The 18,776-nt window shown below is 40.5% G+C and overlaps 1 protein-coding gene across 1 annotated transcript in view; it reads left to right on the top strand.

Moving 5' to 3' along the window:
* NOTCH2 (notch receptor 2) overlaps window positions 1-18,776 on the top strand; it is a 178,504-nt gene that overhangs the window by 119,847 nt on the left and 39,881 nt on the right. Inside the window, exons 10-15 of the mRNA XM_082663714.1 lie at window positions 709-822; window positions 2,509-2,742; window positions 6,661-6,771; window positions 13,530-13,722; window positions 15,078-15,223; window positions 16,794-16,907. Of these exons, the coding sequence (XP_082519840.1) occupies window positions 709-822; window positions 2,509-2,742; window positions 6,661-6,771; window positions 13,530-13,722; window positions 15,078-15,223; window positions 16,794-16,907 (912 nt within the window). The remainder of the gene's footprint in view (window positions 1-708; window positions 823-2,508; window positions 2,743-6,660; window positions 6,772-13,529; window positions 13,723-15,077; window positions 15,224-16,793; window positions 16,908-18,776) is intronic.

An 18,776-nucleotide genomic window follows, 5' to 3' on the forward strand; every position in this document is an offset into this window, starting at 1 on the left:
GAAGTCATTAAAGTGAGTGCTTCAGGATAGGAGTGTGTGTGTACAGAAATGGGGGATTTGTTTCAGCCAGTGTATCTTCCAAATCCTTTGTGGCCAGAAGTCCAAGTCTATTCTGAATGACCCATGACCTCTCTGTCTGTGTGTACATTTGGGAAAGTTCATACCTCACAGAAGCCTTAGTTCTAGGTTATTCAGGATTTTATTTTTTCCTGTGGGTCATATTCTTGAAACCTTTCTGTGAGATGATTATTTTTAGACATTTCACCCATGGGTACAGAAACAGCACAAGGCGATTCTTTGCAGAGAATGCTGTGTCTCTTCTTTGGCTCCCCAAAGCTGTTGTTGAAGACGTGCTAAATTTTCTGCCAGAGTCTATAGCCTCTCTTGTTTCTTTAGAGAGGAGGTCCCAGTTCTTCTGAAGCTACATTCACTTGTTAGGGGGCTCTGCCTATAACCATTCAGTCCCTACTTTAACTAGAAGTGAACTCTGTGGTGGGAAGAAAAAGGTAGAGAGACACACAGGTACCTCTGATGCCCTGAGCCTAACCCAGTTATCCTAGTTACCTGTTGGGTAGAATAATTCTACATTTGCTGACCCATGGGTATAAACCCTGCCAATAGCAACCCAGTTCTCTTTGGGCATCATTCTCATAGTAAGGAAGGCATAGGATAACCCTTTGACTTGTGTCATCGCTGTACCCTTTTCAGGTTTCACTGGGCCAGTTTGCCAGATTGATATTGACGACTGTTCCAGTACTCCATGTCTGAATGGGGCAAAGTGTATAGATCACCCAAATGGTTATGAATGCCAGTGCGCCACAGGTAAGAATTTTTCACTTCTTATTCCCCTGGTAGGTCTGCCTGAACAAAACAGGAGACCGTCCTCTTCTAGCTGCCCTTCCAGGCCAGTCCACTAACATGGGCTGCTCTGGGTTTAGAAAGAGCTTCTTCCAAGCCTCTTTCTTGCTGCTCTCTCACTGTTTCCTCTACAACACCTGCCTCCTTCACCACAATCGTGGCCTGGCCTGGACATTTCCATTTGGTGCCCCTGTCTTTCTTGGGCAGATTTTGGCAACGGTGAGTTTCCAGCTAGCTTGACCTACTCCTTTGGAAAAGGGAAGAGTTCCAGGTGAAAGCTATTTTTCACTGGGGCTTCTCAGCAGGAGACCTGTCTCTGTGTTTCTTGAGGCAAGTGATCGAACAAAGGCCCAGAAATCTGGGGGCAGTGGTGTGCAAGTGCAGAGGTTTTCTGCATAAAAGATGACTGATGCTTTGAGAGTTGGATGTGTATTTGAACGGGGGAGGGAGCCCTGTCTGGGAAAGTTTGGGTCCTCTTTCCTGACTTCTGCTACTAGGGTCAAAAAGAATGTTTACAAATATTCTACATTTCTGATCTGTGGTGACATTTCTAATTTGGGAGTAGATTTGAATAAGCCAAATGTCCCTTATTACACTTTTGCTTCTGCACAGACCATCATTGTGTAGAAAAGGACTAGAAATTAGTAGCAAACATGAATTCCCAGTTTCTTTTTTCATCTGACTGTTTAAGAAAGGAGTTATGAATATAATTCAAGATATTTTTTCTTCTTTTAGAAGATGGAGTCTTAAAGGATTTTAAGCATCATGTGCATGATTTTTTTTGTGATCACAGAAAAGCAAACTAAGTCATAACAATAAACACAGAGAATTACTATTTCAGTAGTATTGGAACATTACCACTTGTTAGGCCTACTTAGAGAGGGCCCTGTCAGATGGTCCACTTAATTTTCTTCTCTTTTCACAAACGTTTGTTTCTGGTTGGAGAGGTTTCAGGTTTTGTCTTCCTCTGGCCAGATTATGCTTGTGGAGAATAACCTTCACTGGAGAGAATTTACAAAGCTTGAACTCATGTTTAAACGGGAGGAGAGCCCTCCTAGAGTCTTTTAAAAGGATTTAATGTTGAATAAAGGAACTTTTATTTGTCCCTTTTCTTTTAACTGTCATAACTTGTTCATTCATTTTATTTAACAAGTATTTATTAAAAGATTACTGTATATGCATAGATCCCTGGGAGGTTGAGAGGAACAGAGAAAAGTTCTCTGTCCTCTCAGGTCAGAATTGGGAAGATAAGGTGCATGAAACCATTAATATAGTACCTGTATATGCAGTTGGGTTTGGGAGGAAAGGAATATAGAGGTAAATATATTAAGGAAAAATATTGAGAGCTATTCCCCACTGAAGTCCAATATTAAATGAAGATGCAGTTAAAGCGTCTCTGCAATGAAATTATTATTTAGAAAAAGCTATTTGAATTCTACAAATTTGACTTGAAAAACTTTATTTTAAGCAAAACTCTCTAGGCTTGCCTTATAAATCAATGCAGATAGTCAGTTCCAACTGCTCATTTCCTGCAGTATGAATTGTTTAAGACTTGGGATGTGTAGGATAAGTGGATGCCGGCTACATTTATGTTCAGGTATGCAACGTCTGCCTTGGTTTTTAAGCATCTTTGGTACAATTTCTTCCAAGGATTCACTGGTGTGTTGTGTGAGGAGAACATTGACAACTGTGACCCCGATCCTTGCCACCATGGCCAGTGTCAGGATGGGATTGATTCCTACACCTGCGTCTGCAATCCAGGGTACATGGGCGCCATCTGCAGCGACCAGATAGATGAATGTTACAGCAGCCCTTGCTTGAATGAGGGTCGCTGCATCGACCTGGTAAATGGTTACCAGTGCAACTGCCAGCCAGGCACATCAGGTAAGCCCACGCCGTATTTCCTTTGGAGTTTTCACTGTTTTTCAGAAACAATTTATGCAGATGTCTCAGACATTCTTGGCATATGCATAGATACCTAAAAAAGAGTCTTGATTCTGAGAAGCTCAGCCAGAGCCATGGCCAGAAGTGTCTCAGAGGCAGATGGCTCTCGCCAGTAGAGGAATGAGAGACAATAGCTTTGCAAAGCTGATGGCTTTATGTATGTGCTTTTCATTAAAAGGAGGCACACCACTTCAAAAAATTGAAATTATTATTTAAAATTGAAAGCCATCTTGCCTTTGTGGCTTGATTTGATCGTCTTTGTTTCTTTAACCTCCACCTCAATCAGATTAATGAAGTTGGTCCTCCCTCCCTGCCTCCAGTTCTTCCAATAGTTTTTCCTCTGTTTCAGAGTCCAGTATTTTTTTTTTTTGCGGTACGCGGGCCTCTCACTGCCGCGGCCTCTCCCGTTGCGGAGCACAGGCTCCAGACGCGCAGGCCCAGCGGCCAGGGCTCACGGGCCCAGCCACTTTGCGGCACGTGGGATCTTCCCGGGCCGGGGCACAAACCCGCGTCCCCTGCATCGGCAGGCGGACTCTCAACCACTGCGCCACCAGGGAAGCCCAGAGTCCAGTATTTTTAATGTGACACTTTTCTCCTGGTATTTTTCTCTGGTGGGCCTTGGCCATCTGGGGGGCGGGGAATCTAAAGGAGAGGAGAGACTTTGCAACACGTTCCATTGTCAGTTAGAATGCAGAGCTGCCATTTCCCATCCCAAGTTCCTTGCTGTTTCCTGACTCCAGTTGAATGACTGTTCGTTAGTCGTGAGGGCATGCTGCTCCTTGCTGGGGAAATGTTGAATTGTTTTCTCAGGCAGCAGTATTTCACAGGTTTCAGTAGATCCTGGTTTATTTATTCGAGGAATAATTATGGTCACAACTGTGGTTAATGGACAGAGAAGTTCTGTGTCTCCGATCAAAGGAAAATGTATTAGTGGAAGATTAACTAGTGTGTGCCTTTGTTAGAAGGGAACCTGCCAATACGAGGAGTGATTTATTGAGAACTCATTTTCCATTTAAGGAAAATGGCCTATGTAGGGGGCAGAGGTGGGGGAGGAGGTTAGCTGCCCTCATTTCATCTTGTTATTTCCAAATCCATTTCTTCAAACTTGTCAAAGACCTGGTCTTCATCCAGGAACCCGTACATGCCAAGTTTGAAAACAAAGTCCTTTTTGAGTTGCTCAAGCATACGAGAAACATCCCATGCCTTCCCAGTTGAAAATGCCTTCCCCCTCCCCACGTTTAGATAACTCAGTAAAAGAGCTGAATAGATCTTTGTGAAACCTTCCAAAAGCAATTTGCTTCCGGGCTGGTCCCCCGACATGAGAAATTGCAGTACGGAAAGAAATTTGAGAGATTTACAAGCGATTGAATGGATGCCTTTAGAATGGTGGGGCTGTTTTAGGCTTTGCTGTTGTTCCCGTTACAACAAATGTACTGGACACCTGGGTGAGTGGTGGGCTGGCAAGCACTTTGTTTTCTCCGGGATTATATAATAATGCCAGGTTGGGTCAGGTGTGTTCCCTGGGGAGGAGAGAGAAGTCAAGGTGAAAGTAGCTGTCAGTGAGAAAGGCAAGCAGTGAATAACAGTGGTGTGCAGGCAGCATAGAGAGGGAAGGCCCTGGTTCTCTCAGAAAACGGCCAGACCCATTCCTGTGGCTGTTTGGAGTATTAAAGCAAAGAGATGCAGGCAACATAAAGAGATCTTGGCCTGTAATGGGTGGAGAAAGACCTGGCATGTACCAGGAGCCTGGGTGAAAGGATTCATTCAATCCATCATTATGAATAGACTCTCGAGTTCTAGAATAAGAATCCACAACCCATTCATAATATAGTCTGAGTTGGTAGGTTGGAGTTTGGATGCGTGTGTGGATAGAGGGATGCTTTACAACTTGCTGGTTATAATTGTGGTTTCTCACTCAGTAAGTACTTAAAGTGCAATACACTACCCAGAATCACTTTTGATGCTTTTGATACCTGTGATCTTCAGTGAGTTTTTTTGGGTTTCAAGTCACAGAAACCACCTTGACTAGCTAAAAGAATCATCAACAAACAAGCAAACAACAACTACAAAACAGACAAGCAGAAAGAATTTTGTGAAAGCACACAGAAGTATCTTACAGATGCCAAGTGAGAATTGAACAATGTGGCTTTGGGGGGATGAGCAGGAAGTAAGGGCCACATGCAGACCATAGGTCACACAGTTCATGTTCCAATGTCTCAGTGAGATAATCTCATTGGCCCAGCTTGAGCTGGGTGTCTCTTCCTGCTAGAATGAAACATGGATTTGGGGGCAGAGTCACATTGGACCTCCATGGCTGTTTGGGGCCTGCCTTGGTCCATTGCGAGTAAACGGGGGTTGTCAAACAAGGGCTAGACACATCTCCTAAAGGTATCCATTTGTAATCAAAGAATATTGAAGCCTTGCCTCATCTGTGGCCAGTAGGGCAGTATAGCCTCATCAATCACAGAATGACCAGTATGGTATGGTGAAGTGTATGGAATCCAGAGAGCTGGGTTCGCGTCCTAACTGTGCTGACGCAATTGTGCAAGTTCATGATAAAATGGGTGTAACACAGCTTGATTTGCCAGTGGAGTGAGGAGAATAAAGTTATGGAATGTAGGAGGCAGAGTACTTGGCTCATGATAATGGCTCAACAGATTGTTAATATAGTAATTATTATCAATAAATATTAATATAAAGTGTGAGTGAATAAAAACTATGGCATTTTGTTGTGGAAGTTTCGTCTATTAGTTTGTATCCTAACTATCAGGCTTTATTTTTAGACTTTTTAAACTACCAAGATATTCTTCTACTATGATACCCAACCACATCACTAAGTTCATGTTAAATAAATAATGAAATGTCATGAGTAGTTTTCGAGGATAATGGTAACAATAATGATTGGTGTATCTCTACCATTTAGTTACCCATCTCTACAATTAAACCTTCCTAAATAGAGCCAAACTCTACCATTCATCTGAGGAACAGACCAGGAGGAAGGCGGCATACCCCAGAACGAAGTTACCAGACTCTTTATCCTGAACTTTAGCCCATCATAGGGACAGTCGGTATCAAGCTTGTAGTAGTAGATACAAGTTCCAAAATTCTAATTTTCATGTGAAAGCTTAAATTTTATCTTTGGAGCACAGTACTGTCACAGTTGTTTTCCTTGAAATGGCAGGTTTATTTCTCTCACTTAATGTTTGCTACATACTTAAGTCTGAATAGCCCTGGTTTGTCCGTCAGTTGTTCTTTCAATTAAAATGGGATTCTTTGAACAAAGCAACTGTTTCAGTTCAGTACTCAAACAATCACACAACTGCTTTTCCTGGAGACAGCTCTGAAGGTTGGCGTGCCACAGAATTGCTTTATGTATATTTTCCATTTCATCACACAGAACAGTAGAGGTATACTCAAGGGTCAAGGTATAATCAAATTATAAAGTTAAGAATTTTGACAGCTTGACCAAAGTCATTCTTAAGTGAAGCTATCTTTTTGTTTTGTGTTAACCGAGTACATGGAGGTGAAGAATAAAAAGACCACTAGTACAGTTTGGTGCCACTGCCTTGATTCCTGTTAAGATGCCGGCAGTCCTGCCCCCATTGCTTTTGCATCATTAGTGCAAATTCCAACACAATGAAAACAACGAATAGTGGCTTAGTATGGTTAATATAATCATTTTGACCTCGTGATGCCCCGATGGGGCCTGGAGGACTGCACTTTGAGAACTGCTCCTTTCCTGCATCCAGGGTTGGCTGGATACTCTTTAGATTCCTTAACACCTAGCACCACAAGCAGAGATCATTGGTATTTTCTGTGCTGATATTGCGTGGCTTCTCTTTGCTTTCATCTCTGCAGGTGTTAACTGTGAGATCAATTTTGATGACTGTGCAAGTAGCCCTTGTGTCCATGGGGTCTGCATGGATGGCGTTAATCGTTACAGCTGCGTCTGCTCGCCAGGATTCACAGGTAACGCTCCTTTTTGTTGGGTGCCTCCTCCTTCAGCCCCATCACTTTGGGAAAAGGGCATCTAAAGAAAAAGTACTTTTCAAATATTTCCTATTTCTTTGTCTCTTGGAAAGTTAGAAGTTTGATTCTGTGCTTCTCTGGCCCAGTTTTCTACTTACAGGGCTTCCCTAAACTGTAACATGAAACTTTTCATTAGTTCGGGTTTTTAGGCCATGTGTTTATAACTACCTGAAAAGAATTTCTTTTCAGACTTGAATTATATAGCTTTCAAAGCCACCCTTATTTTTCTGCACTTAGTAGTGAATACCTTCTGTAAAGGCATGGCCAAGGTAAAATTCTATGAAAACACTAAATGCTTTCTTCTGACTACTTCCTCTTATGGGGGATTGTTGGGTAAGGCCAAAACTTGGGAGGATCAAACTATTTTTGGCTAGCACAGAGAGGTTTTTTTTCTCTCTAGGAGGAAGAAGGTAAGTGACTAAGATAAAATTGGTTATAATTCTTCCTAAATTATAAGCAGCTAGAACATTTATACACACACCATGTGTGCACACACACAAACTCACATGCATCTTCTCTTTGACCTCTTTTGTTGCTAATAAGATTACCCTCCTGATGAAAACGTGCTAGAGGTTACTGAACCTCTACTGAAGGCTTTTACTGACACATCCGTTTGTTAATGGCACCATCAGAGAGCATATAATGTGCCTGTCGCATTCTCTTTAGACAGTGCCACATAGAAGCAGGCACTTACATAATGATGTTACCATTTAATAAATACCATGTGTTCATTTGCAACCAATGTGAGAAACTTCCCATGGAGTTCTTTAAACTATGATGTCAAAAGGCCATCAGAGCCAAGTGAAGAGATACCTCTTGCTTGCCAGAAACTTACCCCTCTCTGTACTTCACAAGCCTTTGCACTGCTTGGTGTGATTGTGGACATGAGAGAGGAATGCTTATGGCCCACATGGGTCACCGTAATATCTGCTCAGTGGAAGATAACTCAGAAGACAGGTGTGATGAAACCTCTTATATCTAGTGCCCAGCACTGCTGGTATAGCCAGACGTACTTCTGTGTTCTGAAACGTGTTACTCCAACATTAAGTGACAGCCAACTGAATACACAAAAATTCCTGCTAGGTAGAATGACATATGCATTTTTCAAGGCCTTATTTTGAGCTAGGCATTAAATTAAGTGCCTAACCTCATTGAATTGTCACTGCTATTATTATTTCTGCAGTATTGATGAGAAACCCAGAGCTCAAGAGAGCTTAAGTAACAGTACTAGTGCACTGCAGCCAGCATTCCACCCCAGGGGGTCCTACTCTAGAGTCCATACTCATTCCCACTTCACTGGACAGCCTAAGTAGGTCCCTGCTGTGGTTTCTTTTTACATATGTAAGCCTCAGACTCATCTTAAATTTTTTGGAAATGTCAGTGAATCATATGTTCTCTCTTTTTAACATTTAGCAAATCAGGAAGGTCAAAGAGGGAGGACATAGGCTAAAAATATTCTAAAATAAACTTAAGGTGTAGCATGAAACTGCATAACCAAGAAATGGAATGTTTTGGTTACTGGGTGGTACCCTGTTCTTGGAACAGTTTTCTACAGCTGTTTTTCCTATTTGTTTTTTTAAGTCAGTTGCTGAAAATATCAGAGACAACTGTGATATATACTCATGACTTGTAAATATGAGTCTTGCCTTTGTTTTATTTTAATACTACTATTTTTTAATTACAATTTTAATAACAGCTTGAGCAGATTTAAGGGAGGTTTTTTTTTCTAAGACTAAATTCTCTGTTCTCCGCAGACCTCTTTATACTAAATGATTCAATAGGAAAAGTAAGAAATCATGTGGTACTTCTATAGAATACTTCCCAGTTTTATAAACTACTTTTCAGTTTCACCTTGATGTCCATTATTTTGCTGATTTCTTATAACAGTCCATGAAAGTACATAGGTTGGATATGAAACCAAAAGCACAGGTAACAAAAACTAAAATAAACAAGTGGGACTACATTAAGCTAATGAACTTCTGCACAGCAAAGGAAACAATAAGTTGAAAAGGCAACTTACAGAGTGGGAGAAAATATATGCAAACAATATATCTGATAAGGGGTTAATATCCAAAATGTACAAAGAACTCATACAACTCAATAGTAAAGAAGCAAATAATCCAATTAAAAATGGGGCAAATAACAAGAAAAAGAATTCTGTAACTATGTATGGTGACAGATGTTAACTAGACTAATTGTGATGATCATTTTTCAATATATGCAAATATCAAATCATTATGTTGTACACCTGAAACTAATATAATGTTCTATGTCAATTATACCTCAATTAAAAATGAAAACACATTAGTCAGGAGTAGCTATACCCAGTTTTGGAAAATACTATTGGAAAATACCCAGTAATTTCCAGATAGAGGACATTGGCAATGTTCACTCTAATTCTCAGAGTTACATGATTTAGCCACAGACTGATTGTATTTTTAACTTGTAAATCATGATTTGTATTTTGAAATCCAGTATCATCTGAAACAGGTGAGGTTCTGAAAGCTTTACAATCTACCAAACCCTAGTGTTTTTCAAATAGCATTTGAAAGGCTAATCATGAGTAGCTACCAATAGAGCTAATCCTCATTACAATGTCATTATACAAATATATAAAATCACCAAAATACAATTTAAAAAGTAGATACGAGGTTTACAGTCTTGTCTCTCTCTAAATCTCTTACAGTATTTTCTAATCAGGAGTAAGGTGTGTAAATGTTTATAAATTTATAAATGTTGAACATGCAGTTGCTTTTGGTTCTCCAGCCCGTAGTCAAGCGAATAATGGCATATCCTGAACAGGCACGCTGCTAAGCACAAGGGGAGTGAGGAGCACTGAGTGTGGCAAAGGTGGTAGAAAATGAGATCATGCCTTTAAAAAGATTTAGAGTGTGATCCGGAACCCAGACTGCATTCATCAGAAACATTCAAAAAATGTATAAATGATGAAGGAAAACAAATGTTTAGAATCAGGGGGAAGAAAGGGGAAAGGACCTTCTGTTTCCAAAGAAGACATACAGATGGCCAACAGGTACATGAAAAGATGCTCAACATCACTAATCATCAGGGAAATGAAAAAACCATAGTGAGATAATCACGTCACACCTGAAAGAATGGCTGTTCTCAAAAAGATAAGAGAGAACAAGTGTTGGCAAGGATGTGGAAAAAAGGGAATTCTTATACACTGTTGATGGAAATGTAAAATGGTACAGTTATTATGGAAAAACAATATGGCAGTTATCAAAAAATTAAAAATTGAATTATCCTATGATCCAGGAATCCCACACTTGAGTATATATCTGAAGGAACTTATTTCAAAGCGGTATCTGCACACTCGTGTTCATAGCAACATTATTCACAGTAGCCAAGATAGCGAAACAACTTAAGTGTAAATCAGTGGATGAACGGATAAAGAAGATATCTTGTGTATATACAATGCGATATCATTCAGCCGTGAGAGAGAAGGAAATCCTGACATTTGCGACATGAATGGAATTTGAGGACATTATGTTAAGTGAGATAAGTCAGACAGAGAAAGACAAATACTATATGATATCTCTTATGTGCAGAATATAAAAAAGCCAAACTCATAAAACCAGAGAGTAGAATGGTGTTTACCGGGGTCTGGACTGGGGGGTAGGGGATTGGGGAGATACTGTTTAAGGGTACAAATTTGCAACTAGATAAATAAGTTATAGAGATAGAATGCATAGCATAGTGATTATAGTCAACAGTACTGCATTATAAACTTCAAAATTGCTAAGAGAGTAGATATTAATTGTTTTCACCCCAAAAAGAAATGATAGTTATGTGAAGTGATAGAGGTGTTAGCTAACTCTGTGGTGGTAATCATACTGCAATATATAAAATATATCAAACTAGCACATTGTATACCTTAAACTTACACAATGTTATATGTCAGTTATGTCTTAATTTAAAAATTAACAAAACAAAAAAAGCAGATAGGGAAGTTTTATTATTCTCATTTAACAAATAAGGCAACTGAAAGATAGAGCTTGATGTGTCCATGGTCTTAGCTAGTGAGTCACACTGCTAGGACTGTGAGTTCCCAGAAGGCAGGGACCTCCCTAATTATCTTTTTAGCCAGCATTTTGTAAAACAGTGTCTAGCACAGAGGGAACACTTAGAAAATGTTGCTGAATGAATGACCAGAATCACACATGGAACTTCTGACATCCAACACCAGACTCTCGAGTCTGGACTATACCGTGCTTTCATTCATTAAATACTAATTTTTTGGGCACCTACCTACAAGATAAGAAACATTGGTTAATTTCTCATTCAGTAGTTACTGAGCCCAACAAGGCACATAGCCTTGTGCTGGGTGTTTCTGATGCTGGGGTTTCTAACGCTACTTTAAGCGTGGGACCTTGCTAGTGAAGCAGCTGTCAGTCCATCAAGTAGACTGCACAAAGAGGCACTCAACCCTCTCAGCTAAAGATGACTTGAAAATTGATTCTGCAAAGAGCTTTTAAAAGCAAATGAAGGAAATGTGAGAGGAGTGGCTTCTGAGAAGATTCTTCCCAAAAAAAGGACAGAAAATGAAAAGGCTTTTTCCTCTCATTCTCCACTGGATTGCAGGCTGAGGATAGTGCTACAGTTGAAGAGTTCTGGCTCTTATCTTGGTGCCAGTGGCAAACACCAAAAAAAAAATCAGAGGTTGAAGCTAAGAAAGTAGTATTTTAAAATAAGTTATTAATAAAACACTTAAGAGGAAAATAGCAACTACTACCAGATTATGGGTTTTTACCTCAAGAACCACCAATAATGGTTTAGAGAGCAGTGGAGGGTGAAAAAATGTTAATACCCGTACTTTAAAGGGGTGTGTATCTATTTCATTTGGCATTTCCTGTTCTAAATGCAGGGTTGCTCTTTCTTAAATGAAAATGCCTGTTTTTATCTAAATCAGAAAATTGGCTTCTTAGAAATTTATAAATTCCTTCCTAGCAGTTGCTTGTTGCCACTCATTTACAGAATTATGGGTTATTTTAAAATTTTATATCATTTTGGAATATACAGTTAAATCATTTATTCAAAACTTAACAAAGCAAAACTCTTACGTAACTGGCATACATTATTCCACTTAAAGAAATAAATGTGAAGGTTATAGCAGGCATCTTTTCAAAGTGCAGTCTTGGATATGTTTTAGAGGAAGAACATATTCAGTTCAGTTTCATATATTCTGAACATTTACATTATTATTTGATGGTAAACTACTAATAATTGTCTACATCAGAGTTTCTCAAAATGTAGTATTTGAATCACTTACATTATTTATTTATTTATTCTTTATTTTTTTTAACATCTTTATTGGGGTATAATTGCTTTACAATGGTGTGTTAGTTTCTGCTTTATAACGAAGTGAATCAGCTATACATATACATATATCCCCATATCTCCTCCCTCTTGCGTCTCCCTCCCTCCCACCCTCCCTATCCCATCCCTCTAGGCGGTCACAAAGCACCGAGCTGATCTCCCTGTGCTATGTGGCTGCTTCCCACTAGCTATCTACCTTACGTTTGGTAGTGTATATATGTCCATGCCTCTCTCTCGCTTTGTCACAGCTCACCCTTCCCCCTCCCCATATCCTCAAGTCCATTCTCTAGTAGGTCTGTGTCTTTATTCCCGTCTTACCCCTAGGTGCTTCATGACATTTTTTTTTCTTAAATTCCATATATATGTGTTAGCATACGGTATTTGTCTTTCTGTTTTACCTACATCATTTAAAATGTGGTTTTGGGGCTTCCCTGGTGGCACAGTGGTTGAGAGTCTGCCTGCCGATGCAGGGGACACGGGTTTGTGCCCCGGTCCGGGAAGATCCCACATGCCGCGGAGCGGCTGGGCCCGTGAGCCATGGCCGCTGAGCCTGCGCATCCGGAGCCTGTTGCTCCGCAACGGGAGAGGCCACAACAGTGAGAGGCCTGCATACCGCAAAAAAAAAATAAAAATAAAATGTGGTTTTGGGGCTCTAAGGATCTCCTTTTAAAACAAGTACTTTTAGCAACTCTTTTTGCACATTAAAGTTTGAGAACCACTGGTCTAGATTGAGAGACCCTGGATGGTTTTCTCAGTGATCAGAGAACAATAAAATTATGCTTAGAATACTCTTCTTCCTGCGGCAGAAGATGGATTAATACAACTCTAAAAGTGAAAGTAAAATAGCTTTTCTTTTCAATCAGTTTAATCATTAAATTAATAGTCTACTCACGAAACATTCCTGTTAATTGAGATTTACCATATATGGAAATGTAAGAGATTGACTAACTGAAAAAAATGAATGCAGTAAACCAGCTGAAAGCAGTGATAAGGAAAGCTTCTTGGAGAGTGCTCCAAACAGCAACAAGAAGAGCAGCCAGCTTTGGTAACATTTGATGTTCTCTTTTTGAATCCTTGTAAAGTTTCCCCATCTCTAAGATGGAGTGAAGAAATACATGTCAAAACACTACAACACTGTTCCGGCATTTTGTTAACTTTATTATCAAAGCACAGTGCCCTTTGCCCCTTCCTTGCATGGCACTAAGGGCCGTTGGATGTCTTATTCCTTAAGTCTTGACATGCGGTGCCCAAGGCATCTTATAGCCTATGAAGATGAAGGTATCAACACAATAGATCTCATAGTTCTGTGTCTATTCCCTAAGCATTTTGTATTTGACAAAAACTGTCTCCCTTCTCTACAGGGCAGAGATGTAACATTGACATTGATGAGTGTGCCTCCAATCCCTGTCGCAAGGGTGCGACATGTATCAACGATGTGAACGGTTTCCGCTGTATATGCCCTGAGGGGCCCCATCATCCCAGCTGCTACTCACAGGTGAACGAGTGCCTGAGCAATCCTTGTGTCCACGGAAACTGTACTGGGGGCCTCAGTGGGTGAGTAGCTGTCATGTATTAATAGTTCCTTATTGACTTGTGTCAAGCCAGTTGAGTTTTAGTATTGGCCATACCCTGTAGAAGTCAGTCAGGACTTGAGCTGAGACCTCGCTGAAGATTTCGGTAGTCTGCGGCATAGTCTACCAAATCGCCACTTCTTCTCTACCTTCTGTGACTGAGTAGGTGGAAAATAAGGAGGAATGTCTCTTTCCTCATGTGGGTAGTCAGCACATGGGAGGAATCCAGGGTAATTTTATGAGTCTTTGGCAATTGCACTTTTAGTACTCATTGCAAGATTGAGTTCTGAGGGATGTTCTATTTGATTTTCCCCCCTGCTTAAAAAAAAAGCCCAACTCTGTTCTATCATGGTACCAGTGGGTGCCACTGAAGTAGATCTAGTCTCAGCTAACTTTAGACATGGCCCTGATGAAATGTTCACAGTTTGCAAGCCCCTGAGAGTTGTGTAATGTGTTGGTAAGTAATTTTCTAGAATCACAAATTGTGATGTTAGGTTCCATGAGATGGTCGTGTACTCTTGCTGTGCTTGCCAGAGGACAGGACTCTGGGCATTACCATTTGCCATGCTTACGACAGGTGAAAGAACGAAGAGTGTATTAAGAGGTAAATAGGAAATCAAGTTATTTCCAAGATGAATTAACTCAGTATTCCTGTTTCAGAGTATAGCAGCCTGCAAAGAATCCCAACCCACCTACTTTTTTTAAAAGGATCTCCAGACTAGGAGGCTGTTATCTCCTGATACCACATTCTAAGTGCTAATGATGTTCAGATTGTGAACAATGTGCATATATTTCAAATACCTTCATTTTTGTTCCTTTTCCTGCTCAGTACCCTCAGTGCTTTCTGGGGGCAGGGATTCAGGTCAGAGCAAAGCATGTCTCAGAAGTCAGACATCCCAGGAGCTCTTCAGAGTGGCTTAGTGTCTCTGATAACTACACTACTTCCTGGGTGTCTGTTTTATACCAGAAACAAGTGATCCTAAGGCTTGCGTTACTTTTAGTTTATATAGAAGAAAAGAAACTGCAGATTTATCTGTGTTAACGTGTCTTTCAGATTGTCCTGATTTGTTGTACCAACCACTGTTTAAATATGAAAACTCACTATACTTACTTAGTTTCTCTAGCATCTTTGTGGGCCAGGAAGGTGTGTTTACTGAATACTCCAGATGGGCCCACATGATTCACATGGTGACCCAAGTATAGGTCCATAGAGGATCAGAAATGAGATTAGCTTACCCAAGAGTTCCTTGGTCCTTCAGTTTTTCAGAATGGTGTATTTCAACTATGACTCAATTGTACATTCATCCCCCAACAGTAAATAACTCTGTCTTCTTTCAGATACAAGTGCCTCTGTGATGCAGGCTGGGTTGGCATCAACTGTGAAGTGGACAGAAATGAATGTCTTTCTAATCCATGCCAGAACGGAGGAACTTGTGACAATCTGGTGAATGGATACAGGTGCACTTGCAAGAAGGGCTTTAAAGGTGAAAGCAAAAGTGCCTATTTTTATCTCCCTTCTCTCTCTGCCTTTCTGTTGGTGCATATGGCTTGACTCACTTCTTCCTTTCCCTTTTTTCCTTCTCACTCATACAGCAAATATAATTTGAGTACTTAATATTTATAGGGCAGTTGGGGAATAAAAACATAGATAGATTTATACATGGATTCTATTTTCAGACTAGCAGAGAGGTGAGTTATTGAAACAGTACCATTTAAGGTGAGCAACTAGAACTCCACTTACACAACTTTGGACAGGTGTTCTAATTGTAAGCTCCAGTGTAGGCTTGATTCTATGTTAATTCGCAAGAGATATTGGTAGTAGAATGAAAATTTTGTTTTACTGTAATTGTAGCAATAATATCATGGAAGAATCCATGTATTTAAAACCTTTCCAACAAATTCTCTTACACATTAAGATATTCTTAGATGATACCTAGTCACCTATGGCCTTCTGGAAAAATGCATAATAGTGGGTATTGTGTAAAATCACGTTTTGAGTTGTCTCTGTTGTATTTCTCCCGTTGCTTTTGTCTTAGATACTCAAGAGAGAGAACCCTGTGGGTAAATCATTCACATTTGTACTTCGCTATCCATGTAGTCACTGATTTCACCACTCAGAATTGTGCCAGGCTACTGTAATACATCAGTATGTTTCAGTGTCACTTGGATTACTTGAAAATTTTCTGAGACCACATTTTAGTCAGTAATTTTCTGACATTCAGATATATTACATCTGCAAAGAAACTTATAGATTTAAAAACACGTTTATTTCTTTGTCTCATTGAGACTTGCTGATCAACAAAATAAAAATCAAAACGTAAAGTCCAGAGTTGTACGGCTGTCGAGTAGCAGAGTACAGTTTGAACCCAGACCTCTGTACTCCTAGACCATCATTTTCTTTTGTACAGTGCTGTAGTTCCTCAGTCTTAAGGCTCTGTGTCAGGCCCTACTGAAGGGACAAAGGCGTGTGGCATTTAGTACAGTCCTGTCCCCATGGATGCTTCCTTCCTTTTCTCTTTTTCATAGTGGGAGTAGATTTCGTGTCTTGGATCAGGGGAAACAGCTTCGTGACTTCCGGAAGCCCTACCACATCGATGGTAGAGACTGTGCATTTGAAAGAGTGGGCATAAATCGCAGGCTTTGATTAAGTATTCGAATATTTTATCCCTTGATAACTTACAGGCTGTTTTTAAGCCCTGACCAGATACTCTGTATAGAAAGAGCTTCTATTTAGATATAGCAGTAGGTCTTCACCCTAATGAACTTCATGGTCCATAATGGAGAAATTACTTACGTTTGGAGGTGCATTAGACTTTCAAGCTATTAGAATATACTGTTCTTCCATTCATTTTTTGATGGATTAAGCACTTTTTACTGACTGTGTCAGGGACTTGACACTGAAATGAATGAACAGGTGTTCCAGTGGCCTGAAGAAGTTAATGCAGTTTCTGAGGTGTTTAACGTTTACCACTGAGAGGATTGCTTAGTAAATGAGATAATGAGGAGGCTAACGAAGTTTCACTGTCTTTGGTTTTTCCCCTTTTCTGTCTACAGGCTATAACTGTCTGGTGAATATTGATGAATGTGCTTCGAATCCGTGTCTGAACCAAGGAACCTGCTTTGATGATATAAGTGGTTATACCTGCCACTGTGTGCTGCCATACACAGGTGAGTCCTGCAAGTGCAAGGACCAGAAGGGTTGCTTGGTCTTGCCTTGTCATTCCAAACCTCTGAGTCTCAGAGACGGGATCTGTGGGGCATTGATGCCGCTCTGAGGAATCACTGCCTCGTCACCCTTCCTGCCCTCACTGACTGGGTCTTCAGCTCTGAGAAAACACTGTGGCCTCTCTAGATGCAAGTGGTGGGGAAACTCATTTGCTGCCTTTCTTTTTTAGGGTTTGAAAATTTTTAAAAATTATATATGGCTGGAATTGACACATAGCTGATGGTTTAGTCATTATTTGAATGGACCCAGAGTCTCTATGGCCTGTGCTCTTAGTCTGAGTTTTGCTAACACAACAACTACCAGTTATTGGTCATTTACTATGTGCCGGACACTTGACATACTCGGGATTATTTGATCTAGTGCTCACAATAATTCTACAAAGTATTTAGAAGTTCCTATCACCATTTTATACATGTGGAAGCTGAGGCAAAGAGAGGTTACTTGCTGAAGGTCACATAGGTAAGTGGTAGATCTAGGATTTGTCCCTAAGTCTCTCTGAATCCAAAGCTTGTCCTCTTGTCATTCTTCTCCTCACGTTCATTGCCACTGCATGTTATTCAGAGAGGTACGACCCGTGGGATGGCGATCACACACACGCAAGACGTGGGTGTGACTTCGTTGCACATCAGGTGTGCTTTGTTTCGGGTGGTATTACAGGAGTGTGCCTGGACGTTTCTTTGTAGTCTCCTGCCTCATTACTGCCATCTTGTGATTGGTTGTATTTGTGTAGCTCGTTTACCTCTTCGTCAGCCATTTTCTTCATCTGTGGGGAACAAAACAGAAACATGAACAGTGACTTTGCATGTTTCTCCAGTGCCTAGCATGCAGGCAGGAGCATGGCTGAGTTCTTACTCCCCTGGAGCAGTAGGCTGTTCATTATAGCTGTTGCTAGTGACTCTAGGCTGTTTGGAGTGGCAGAGTGGCCAGAAGCATGCCTCTGTTACCTGAAAGACTTGATACTACATTGTTATCTTTGCCACCTCTTTAGAAGAAACATTCATGCAGGGAAAGTGCATTTAGCCAGCCTGACTGATAAAATCAGTTATCGGAGATCGCTAGCTATCCCCAGACAGACAGTCTATTTTTTTTTTTTTTTTTTTTTTTACGGTACGCGGGCCTCTCACTGTTGTGGCCTTGCAGAGCACAGGCTCCAGACGCGCAGGCTCAGCGGCCATGGCTCACGGGCCCAACCGCTCCGCGGCATGTGGGATCTTTCCTGACCAGGGCACGAATCCGTGTCCCCTGCATCGGCAGGCGGACTCTCAACCACTGCGCCACCAGGGAAGCCCACAGACAGACAGTCTAAATAACGCCATTTCACAGTGATAGTGCTGATCACATTTGTTGGTACTGAGCAGATGATCTCACTTAAAACCATAAAGACTGAGAATTGATGGTTGTAGGGATATATAAGCAGGTGTCACTATGCTCAGGCACATTAGAGACTTACCTGAATATGACTAAGGTACACAGGTCATCTTGAAAATATTTGTCTTCTTGCTATTCAGATACTATAAGAATATTTGACTAAATGCTGGCTGTTGGTTTTTCTGCGTATTAGGATCTTATTAAAAGAATTTACTACTTGTGAATTTTGAGAAATTATATGAGACTGCAAATCTATGCAGATTAAAATTTCAGTGCTGAGTATCACTAAGTGTTTTAAGTGTCATTGAATTTGGCTAGCATGAAGGGAACTAGGAAACGTTGCCTTTCCTTGTGAGCCATTATTCTGACCAGACACATTAAAAACTTGTTAGGGATATTGATGAAAATTTGTGGTAATATTGTTTTCTTTCTGAATACAAAAT

This window comes from Grampus griseus (assembly GCF_964374135.1).
Source record: "Grampus griseus genome assembly, chromosome: 1".
NCBI lineage: Eukaryota > Metazoa > Chordata > Mammalia > Artiodactyla > Delphinidae > Grampus > Grampus griseus.